The 11,451-nt window shown below is 33.2% G+C and overlaps 2 protein-coding genes across 2 annotated transcripts; one reads left to right on the top strand and one right to left on the bottom strand.

Annotated features, from left to right (window-relative positions):
- Window positions 1-665: 665 nt before the first annotated feature.
- LOC149480532 (U3 small nucleolar RNA-associated protein 25 homolog) lies at window positions 666-7,183 on the bottom strand. Its single transcript, XM_089706338.1, has 8 exons — window positions 6,590-7,183; window positions 5,154-5,762; window positions 4,820-5,062; window positions 3,689-3,963; window positions 2,595-2,750; window positions 2,112-2,307; window positions 1,091-1,267; window positions 666-848 (listed from the first exon to the last, which is right to left on the bottom strand). Exons 1-8 carry the CDS (start codon window positions 7,025-7,027, stop codon window positions 681-683), a joined length of 2,262 nt encoding a protein of 753 aa, XP_089562464.1. The 5' UTR covers window positions 7,028-7,183; the 3' UTR covers window positions 666-680.
- Window positions 7,184-7,825: 642 nt separating this feature from the next.
- On the top strand, window positions 7,826-11,451 carry Fntb (Farnesyl transferase beta subunit). Its single transcript, XM_089706987.1, has 5 exons — window positions 7,826-7,888; window positions 9,102-9,290; window positions 9,460-10,273; window positions 10,363-10,471; window positions 10,720-11,451. Exons 2-5 carry the CDS (start codon window positions 9,204-9,206, stop codon window positions 10,928-10,930), a joined length of 1,221 nt encoding a protein of 406 aa, XP_089563113.1. The 5' UTR covers window positions 7,826-7,888; window positions 9,102-9,203; the 3' UTR covers window positions 10,931-11,451.

Below are 11,451 nucleotides of genomic sequence, written 5' to 3'. Positions count from 1 at the left end.
AAGATTAGTAAATAGTAGTCCTTCCCTATAGTAATCAGTTTCAGAACACAATGTATGTATGTTGTTACATACACTCTTTCCGTTTTTTGCTCATTTAAGGACCTTAGTCAATTCAATTTAAATAGCTTAAAAACGAAGCATACATTACTATGAAGTATTTGTATAGTCAATGATACGTGTGTAGAGATTTGAATCGATCGATCGTTATTTCACGAATCATACAGGGTTAGTTTTCAATGACCGGCCAAATTTTCAGAAATGGTTCAGAATCGATAACATTTTCGATCTAAAGAAAAAAAAAAGTTTTTTTAAATTAGATTTCATTCCTGTCCGTCACTAAAAAGCGAACGTGTGGACATTACAAAAGCACAATTCAGTTCAACAACCTAGATAGGTAGAAGTTAGCACACACATAAATTTGGCGATGCGCGCACGCACACAAGTGCATTGATTCTCAATAAGTTTATCGCGTGTTGATTTAGGAAATTTTTAAGACATTTTCAAATGAATGCTTTTATTTTTATTTTTTTTATTCGACAATAATATTTCAAATGTACCTTTGGTTTAATATCTAGATCTTAATTTTAAATTTTGGCTGGTCATTGAAAACTAACCCTGTATTTATATTCTGAAAATAAAAATAATACAAGAAAAATAAAACAAAATTAAAATATAATGCTTTATTTTTCTCCAGTAACATACATATGTACAGATTTATCGGAAACGGCCATGCGTGCCACGCGTTGCGCGCCAAGCAACGCGGCGGCGCGCTGCATGTCATACTTGCAGTACAGAACCGACGCTGTCATGTTGCAGTCGCTCCCGCCAAATTTGTTTTGGTTGCTTTCCTGTTTAAAAAAAGAACTTTTTGAAATTCGCTCAATTAAAGTTACTGGTATTCTTGCCATGAGATAAATAATTGTTAAAAAACGTGAATGCTATCCTTTACTCTGTCCCATTACCCATATACTTATTAATTTTTACTTGATCGTAAGATGGAAAATAAATTAGATGATATAATTTCTAATTTTCATAAGTCTTAAGTATTAAATAGTAAAACAGTTCAAATTAGTAAAATATTTCAACAAACCTGCATTAAATTCAGCATTTCCGAATAGAAATGCGGGTATGTAGGCGGCTGGTAAAATATTATGTGTCTTATGCCTTTTATTCGTAATCTTCTAAAGAAATGAACACGTTCCGAATATAACAGGAAGTGAGCTTCAGTGTGGAAGAACATATCCCGAGCTCTAGCGATTTTTGCATCCTAAAAATAAACACAATTTCGGTGTTAGATAGCCCATTTATCGAGGAAGGCTATAATATATCACGCTAAGAGCAACAGGAGCGGAGCAATGCGGGAGAAACCGCGGGGAACAGATAGTTATGAAATATCTCGACATAAATGGGTCATTGAACTTTTATAATGACATACTGATGCGCTGCGAGTGAATTTGAACACCATCCAAAAATACGCAATGTAATAAATAAATATTTAATTATTAATTTGTTATTTTAAAATATTAATATCTCATGTACATGGTCCACGCCTAGACTAAGTATTTAATTTTTAATTCGTATTGTTCGAAAACTATACATATTTGTTTTTTTGTATTATACAATATTATAACAAAATTAAAAATCTATAGGTACTCGTCGACTTGGAAAGCTTGTTTTTTGTCTGTTGAAAATTCGTACAAGTGGCATTGAAGTACATTAAAAAACTAGACTCACAATTACGCTCGATATTTGGGCGAAGAAAAATACTGCCGACGCGTGACGCGTGTATTAGGCAGAGTTCTCTCATTTGCGATAAAATGTACTTTGAACATTATTTCGACGAAATAAGGTGTTAATTTTAATGAATGAATGTTTTATACACTGCCGATCGGATACTATTTGACGACCTTTTAATAGGCAATTGAGAGTCTAACTGTTTACAGTACACCAATGAGAAGAGGCAGTTTTATCACATATGGCGATCTCTAGCAGCCATATTTAAAGACTTTAACTTGAAAAATACAAGAGCGAGAGAGAAAAAATATAAATATAGACAATATTATATTATAGTTAGTCATTTTAAATTCAGTTATTATAAATTACTTGCCTACCTTTGAATATTCACAAATTTGTACAAAGCTAATGTCCTCTTTCTTGAAATAATTACGTAACCTCACAAAGTCGAAATAACTCGGCACATAAATTAATGTATGACTCATCAGTGTATCCCTCTGTTTTGGGAGAATTTCCTTAATGAAATATTCAAATCTTAAATCCACAGATGCCAAAGGACTGGTGGCATTGAACCTGAAAAAGTTATTTTAGTAATGAATGAAATAAATATTTACTTCTGGTGAGCTGCCAGGCAGCACTTGCTTATGAAGTAACAAATAAATATCTGCATATTTCATTTCAGTTATCGACATGAATGTATAAGCAGGAAACATTTATAACGAAATTCATTCTTGAATAAGCAACAGATGTTATTCTTAATATAATGAACTCCCACGAATTTTAGTTTTTACTGCATGCTCGCTATACTAATACATAGTTAAGTTTAAATAATAATAGAACAAAAAAATAAACCAACATACCTGTGAAACAATTGTGGGACCTGAACAATTACTTGCTGTATACTGCCTACGTCGGTTGGATTTGCAATAATAACTCTTCCTGCGTAATTTTGGCATTTTTTGTTCAACACAGACCTTATCTCAGGCAACGAAATAGATGAGAAAAGCAATGTTTGTCTGAAATGAAAATATTAAAAGATTTTACACACAACACTTCATGTTAATGGCAAGTTATAGCACTTATTTTCAAAATAACTCAGATCAAAATTTAAAAAATAACTACAATACTACTAATATTAAGTATTAATACTAGCTCCAACTCTCCCGTAAGAGAGCTTAATAGACTGACATGCAATTTTACACTAATCATTATTTTTGTGCAAGATTTTATAATACTGATATTGATCAAAATACGTTCAGTTATATAATTAGCATCCATACATCAATTAAACTTGAAACATATAATAATTATAGTTCCTTCGAACACGACGTCGTATCGAAAGCGTATTACCATACGCCATCGCTACGTATCGCTACGTACGTATCGCTATATCGCTTACGATGCGACAATTAAGTCAAGCGACATTCTCATTGGTGTACAACGTCGCTTTTTACTTCTAACGTATGCAATAAACTATAAAAAAATATTCTACGCCTGAAGCTCAGATCTGAAGTAAGATGACCAAATCCATCAAAAACATGTTTTATGCAATAAATAATTTATTTATTTACTCACTCACGAGTCACGTTGAATACATTGAGAAGTGCAAATTTTAGTAGGGTGGTCACAATAGGTAGACACAGTTGAACAAAAATTTTGTTAAATGTAAACTATATTTACATGCTTGAAAACTTAAAAAAAATTACTTCCTTTTATATTTCCATTTATTAATATTTTGTTGATTTAAAAGCTTCAATCTAATCATTAATATACACAAGTTGTATAGGCGTACGTTTTAGTATTTCATTGCCAGCATGGACAGTGTTTGTTTCAAAGTCGAAATATTCGTAAAATCTTTGTTCAAGCAATTCAACAAATGCGAGGATTTGAAGTAAAAAGTAGGAAGTGGCATAGTATTCTATTATTTTAATTATGATAAAATATTTTCATGTACCTGTAATATTTAGACCAGCCATTGACAGCCCAAGAGCGCACCCTCGAAAAGTCAGTTCCATGAGTCTTTTTGGGTTGTAAATGAAAATGATCCAAAATGTGTAGTAAGTGATCCCAATTCTGCATGAGAAATACATCTGCTTGGTCTAATATAAGCAATTCTATAGACGCTAAGAAATCATAGTCCCTTTCTTCTTCGCCTTCAGCCCCAACAATCATTCGCAGGCCCAATGGAGATGCTATTAAAATGTCAGATCCATAAAAATCTGTGTAGAGCTGAAATATGAAACTTTTATAATATATTTTATAAGGTATCTTTCTTGTGATAATTTTACCAAGAAATACACTCTTGGCACAGAATAATAACTAGTAGCTAGCTACAGAAGCTTTTCTTCGCAATAGTTTTCAAAGAAATATGTACTCAATGTGATAAACAATATGGTTTAATTTAGCTCGCGTTCCAGGTCGAGCATGTGTTCATTTACATACCTACCAATTTTTTTTTTGAGGGAATATAGGCCTTAATTCACGGGACAACGGTTCATAATAAGTTATATGTGGCTATTGTATTGAAAGAGCTTATGTATGTGTAAAAATATCTGGAATTGTTTTTGTTTCGGATGAAACATAAAAATTGTATTATTGTTATCTCACTAGTAAATTAATTTATTACTTAACTGATCTCTTTTGAAATATGTAATTCTACTTATATTATAAAGGCGAAATTTTGTCAGTGTGTATGGATGTACAATATAATGTATGTTATTAAACAATTAAATACTGCACAGTATCTTTTTGCCATCCATCTTGCAATTATCTAGAAAGTTGAACGTGGTCGAAATAGCGCGCTCGCGTGTGTTTTCTTTCGCTTGCGGCAGCCTTGGCCAGATTAGCCCTTGCGCAATGGCCCTCGCCTGTAGACCGTATGTTTTTAATACCTACACACGGAGATACACAGGCCTGCTCTTGGTTACAAGCAGGCATCACAGTCCTAATTCCTAGAATGATTAATGATTGCTGACCACACTTTTAGAACCTGATAGTATTCTTAATTTTTTTATTGCCTAGAATTTCAAGTGGTACTAAACTTAAAGCATTGAAATAAAGTTTGGAATATGGTGTAAAAACTTACTTTTAATGTTTTCTTTGTAAGTGTAAGCCCCAGTCTAAAAGTGTCATCTGTGTTGCCACTAAATAGCAGTTCATAATCTTCAGGTTTAGGATTTTTTGTGGGCATTATTAATTCTCCTCCAGTAAAATCATCTTCAAATCTATTTTTGTTTACAACTTGTCCTGATTCTTTAGGTACCACAATATCTATCAGAGTTTTAACAACCCTATAAGCTGCATCCTTAAATGGAACTAATATTAACACCTGAAACATAAACATTGTCGCATGTTAAGGTTAATTGCATATAATATAATTTTACTGGATTAATGTAATAAGAGGAATATAATAAAATCACCTTTGGTCTCACTAAGCCTTGATCCCTGTATTCATCAGTTACATCGGATTTCTTAGCCAATTTTACATTGTGGTGAAGAATTTTAGTTCTTGTCTTTAACATATGATTTGCCACATGTAAGCAATAGGTATAGCGAATCTCATCAGCATTCAAAAATGATCTTTCAGTATAAAACAAATCCTGATAATTATTCATTATAGCAAATAATTCTTTTTGTAATGGTGTAAAGACTTCAGTTAATTCTAAATCCCTTTTAATAAGATTTTTCTTATTTGATGCTACTATGTTGCCCCTAATTTGTGATTTGATATTCAATTGTTCATAGTTAACTTCATTGAATGTGTGTGGCATAGTACCTATTGGTGCATATATTTTTTCTTCAAGGATAGAAACTTTTAATTTGGGTTTCTTATTTAGTGACTCTAATGGTTGTGGTATGGCCACAACTAGTTGACCAAGTGAAGGCCATATCTTAGTGAATTGTTTTTCATTTGGAGGGTTATTAGATAATGAAACCAATAATTCATCAGACAAATCATATTCAAAATGCCTTGTGAAAGGATCATTGTCAGCTTTATCATCATTTTCTAATTCAATTTCATCAGCAATCTGGAAAATAAAGAAAAACTTAGTATCAACAGCCTCTATTTGTATAATACCTTATAGTAGAGCCATTTTAATAGGCAACATTTGACAGTTCAACAAAATTCAACAACGTAACCTAGTAACGATGACATAGAATAATATATTACTGTTTTGTTAGAACTGCACATATGCTTAACTTTTTAAAGTGAAACTTTTATTACATCGTCTCAAACTTTTTGGTCTGTGTAGCGCATGTCACGTGTATCGCGGCTGCCGAGTAGGTATACCTACTCGGCAGCCGACCGACATGCGACATGCGCTACACAAAGCAGTGTTCGGAACCGTTCGAACAGTTTCACTTTTACCGTGGTTTAATAAAACCACACAACATTTTATTTCAATTACGATTACATATAATAATTATATATATATAATAATAAAGACCAATACAAGTAATTTTAAGATTTGATTTTACTGATAAACCATTCTAAAAATAATAAATTTCTGATTTAAACAACTGATGTCACTACAATATTGTGTCAATAAACCTTTTTTCTTTTTAAATACCAGTTTCGATTTTTAGGGTAACGTTACTCTAAAAATCGAAACCTTACATCTAGAATCGAATGCATTGATTACTTGTGAATAAAAATCATCATAAATTATTAATTAATGTGTTGTGTTTTTTTAATTATGTAGATACTTGTCTTATTTTGCTCCTTAAATTTATGAAAGAAAGTATATGGGACAGGGATTTTTATTGAAGTTGAAGGCTTAATTACTCGCCATCCCTGGTAGAAAAAAGAAAACTAATGACTATTTAACTGTTCATAAACCATTTTATTAATTACCATAATTTTTTCATCATTATCCTCATCATCATCACTGGTTTCATTTAAATCATTGTCCGTATCATTGGAAATGTTACTTTCTTCTAAGTTATTCATGGTTCTTTCATTCTCTAAGGATTCATTGTCGCTCATAGAATCTTCATCTTCACTCTCTATTACCAAGTTATTTTTATCCCGCTTAAAACACGACACTAACTGTTCATAAGTATCATCTTCTGGTTCACTTTCTGAAAATGTTTCCTGTTGCATTTTAAATTTATCTTCCAGCTGTTTTCTTTTAATCAATTCTTCTGCAACTTTTTGTTTGTCCTTATATCGATTGAAAATTGCCTTTTTATTTACAATTTCTTTATCTTTTTGATCAGACTTCTTCTTCTTGGATACGGATTTAAAAGATCCTTTACGTTTTTTGTTTAAAAACTTTTTGTGTTTACCCATTTTGTATCTTAATTCTTTTGTCTTTTCATGGGATTATATAAGAAAAAATAAATATAATAGAAAATGATTCAATAATAGATTCAATTGTAGATTTTTTACCTAATAAACTTAAATAAACACTGTTTTAGGTAATCATGTGGAATTGACAATTTCGGATCTACCATGTGCAACTGACAAGTGACATTTCAAATCACTCACTGACTGTCATTTGTCAAATATTTTCTCACATGGCGAGCATGTAGCAATAATTTGCAAGCTGTGTGTAAATATTACACACACAGATTACACACTGCACCAACCAAAGCTGAAACTCGCGTCTCCAGACAAGTTTCGCGCCGAGCTATGAGCCACGCACCGAATTAACCGAGAACCAACACATTCGCAAGCAAATTTTTATGGGGACTTGTCACCAACCGCGTTGAGAATAACCACACACAGCTCAAGATTGGGAAACAATCTATGGGCGTATTCAGAAAGAAAGCTTGAAACTTATAAGCGCTTATCGGCGCTTGTCATGTTCATATATTTTCCTGTCAGTGCTGTCAACCCGCGCAGGAAAATATATGAACATGACAAGCGCCGATAAGCGCTTATAAGTTTCAAGCTTTCTCTCTGAATACTCCCAATGGCGTGAAATTGAAAACTGTATTCCGATAATTAAAAGCTGTTTCATATTAAATCTGTCCCCAATCTGTGGAATTTCATGTCAATGATAGATCCTGTCCATCCTGTCAGTTACTCAGATGTCAATTATTGACACTGACTGTCATATTCGCTATTCAAACATCTATGATCTATTCAAATAATTATTTACTAAAGATATTCCATGTTTCAGTTTTCAAATCAATTTTGTTAACAATTGTAATTATTTGTTTTTTTAATTAATAGTAGATATATCCTTTATATTCAAGCATTGTTAATTATTGAGTTCATACCAAAATAAAATTTAAATAACACTTATGACCACGATTATTTTGTTTGTAAGCTTTGTATACAAAGGCTTAGGTTACCACTGCCTATAAGATCTTCGGGGTTTCTTTAGAGAACTGCCGCACGAATTATAGGTTTTTTGTGGGTGGGGGATGGGGGGGAGGAGGGGGGGACCCTCCCACCAAAAGGGGAAAGTTAGGAAACCAATAGTTTTGGAGAAAAATCAATTTTCCTATTCTAACCTCAAAATGTATGGAATTGGTGTAACAAAAATTTTACGATACATAAATAAAATACAAACAAGTTGTGAAAACCTACGTAGTTTTTTTTATTTGAGTGGGAATCGCCCTAAAGTCGCTTCTGGCAGTTCAAATGTTAACCTAATACGCTCGTCGCTTCGCTCGTCGCTACCTACCTATTTGAATACTAAAAGTTTAATAGTTTTTTAACCTACGTAGATTTTTTTAAAGCTATTGCATAGCTTCTATCGCGGGCCTTGAGCGCGGGGACCGAATCCAGAAATTGCGTAACGAAAAACCTCACGCTCCCCACTCCGACGGGCACGAAGGTGCGGCTTGAGGCATGCTATGCAATAGCTTTGCCGCGGCAGTCCCCGAGTGCCACACGTCTTTTTTGTTTGAGTGGGAATCGCCCTTTAGTCGCTTCTGGCACTCGCCGGCCGCTGCCGCGGCACGCTCGCTTCGCTCGCTCGGCTCGTGCGGCAGTTCAAGAGTAAACCTAACACGCTCGTCGCTTCGCTCCTCGCTACCTATTTGGATATTAAAAATAAAAGTTTAATAGTTTTTTAACCTACCTACGTAGATTTTTTTTTTGTTTGAGTAGGAATCGCCCTAAAATCGCTTTTGGCACTCGCCGGCCGCAGCGTAAAGTCACAGTACAGTGAAATAGAACGTCTTGGTCCGCTTTTTTGCACAACAAAACGGATAAATGCACTTTTTTCGCACAAAAAATTATTAACTTTAAAAATTAATAACTAAAAAACTACAAGTTTCCTAACGATAATATTTTGGAATTACAATCTTACATTACCTAGCTAACTAAAAATATAAATATTTCCAACAAATTCGTGCGGCAGTTAACTAAAGCCAACCCAGATCTTCATCTAGAAGTGTATTGTTTACAGCTAGTAAATAAATTTAGCCGTTCCAATTGGCAACCATTCAGATTTATGTATACAATTGAATTAAAATTCTCTCGGTTATAATTTCAATACAGCTTTTAAACTATGGAAAATCAAATACGATTTTTTAGTGATATTGTAAAAGAGGTATTCAACGATGAACATGTTGAAACTGAAACATCTACAGAACAGGTACTTATTTATGAACTATGTTATCCCCTTAAAATTTGAATCTTTCTGCCCTTACGAACCGTAATAAAATCTTTCACTTATATCCCTAAAGCTATAACAGTATCTATGAGGTTATTTAAAAGTTACAATTTAAAAGGGCAAGGTAAGCATAATATTTTAATGCTTTCAGGTACAGGTTGAAAAAGTTATCTCCAGAATTTATAAGCTGTTTGAGCGTGATGCATCAATTGATCCAAACTTACCGAAACTCAGGAAAAAGGTACATAGCAGAGTTTTAAATTCATGGCTAATGACTTTGCCAAAAAATTATACATGTTTGGATGCAAGTCGGCCATGGCTTATTTACTGGATCTTGCATGCTCTATACTTATTAAATGATATGCCTCAAGCTGAAACCCTTTCTGATATTGTGAACTTCCTCAAACAATGCCAACACAAAGAGGGTGGGTACGGTGGTGGACCCTTGCAACACCCACACTTAGGCACAACTTATGCTGCTGTAAATGCATTAAGTATAATTGGGACAGATGAAGCATACAATTCAATAGACAGGAGCAAATTACAAAAGTTCCTATGGACTCTCAGGGATGTGGATGGTTCCTTTGCACTTCATATAGGCGGAGAACAGGACATTAGAGGTGCCTATTGTGCAGCTAGTGTAGCTAAACTCACAAACATATATACAGATGCTTTATTTGACAAAACTGCAGAATGGGTTGTTAGCTGTCAAACATATGAAGGTGGTTTTGCGGGTTGTCCCGGTATGGAAGCACATGGTGGTTACGCGTTTTGTGGAATTGCCTGCTTAGCTTTACTGAATAGAACACAATTATGTGATGTTGATGCATTGCTGAGATGGAGTGTAAACCGTCAAATGCGTTTAGAGGGCGGTTTCCAAGGAAGAACAAACAAATTAGTTGATGGATGTTATTCTTTTTGGCAGGGGGCAATATTACCTATAATCAGTGCTATTTTGTCACAAGGTAAAAATATAAAAGTTATTTATAATGCAGTAACAATATATTTAAGCCTACCTTGTTTGTGTATACTCCATAGAAAATTTTTTTTTCAGAAAACAAAGAATTAATAGAAACTGTTTTATTTAACCAAGGTGCCTTACAAGAATACATAATAGTTTGCTGTGAAGCACCAGAAGGGGGGCTTGTGGATAAGCCAGGAAAGTAAGTAATTTTTCAATAATCAACATAAACTAAATAATAATATGTCCTTAATTTCCATTTTTATAAGCATATAAATTAAGTTTTCTATAAATTCTTGAAATTGCTGCAAAATAGTCGAAAATTATTCTCCTCTTAACATGTCTTTCATGTAAGCAAATTATATTTTAACACCTACAATCTACTTATTAGTATTACCTACATTATGTAAAGTTGATATGTTTTGTTAATTCAATTTTCTATTATTCCAGACCTCGCGATATATACCACACATGTTACACACTGAGTGGATTGTCAGTGGCCCAGCACGGCACAGGAGCAGGAGATCCTTTCGTCATAGGCTCACCGAACAATGAACTGAACAGAGTCCATCCTTTGCACAACATTGCACCACACCTTGTATATAATGCAATACACTATTTTATAAGACATCCTCCTCCAGTGAAAGGTGATGAAAAATAATTGGGTGACAAATCTTGCACGGTATTTGGCGATTGGTATAGCATTTGTATATCTACAAATTAAAAAACATTTTTGTAATGAACAGAGAGAAGAGATCTTTTCTATAATCTACTTGGATCTACTGGCAGCTTTAGTTCGAAATTCATCAAATAAATACATATGTGTCTATGCTTCTTGGTAAAAACATACAAAATACATTTTGATAGATATAGGTATTTCAATATGATCTTGTGATTGAAATGTTCTTGCATTTATATAATATGTTATATTCCAATTAGCATAATATAATATGTAAGTAAATACAAAGATCCACTGGAGTTCGTGATTGTTATATTAGGCATGTTTTTTATATTATAATGATTAATGATCCAAGTAAACATTTTGATGTTTTTTATAATTAACAGACGGAGATAGTAGGTATGCTGTTAAATGTACAATCGCCAACTACTGTTCTAAACTTATGTAAATAAGTAATACATACTATTTATTAGAAAAATATTACATGAGAAATTTTATTCATA

This window comes from Colias philodice, chromosome 18, assembly GCF_061535455.1.
Source record: "Colias philodice isolate Cphi_HAF_F1 chromosome 18, ilColPhil1 Martin Lab GWU primary, whole genome shotgun sequence".
Lineage (NCBI taxonomy): Eukaryota > Metazoa > Arthropoda > Insecta > Lepidoptera > Pieridae > Colias > Colias philodice.
Note: the sequence above shows the minus strand (reverse complement) of the source record. Positions and strands in the feature narration are given on the sequence as shown.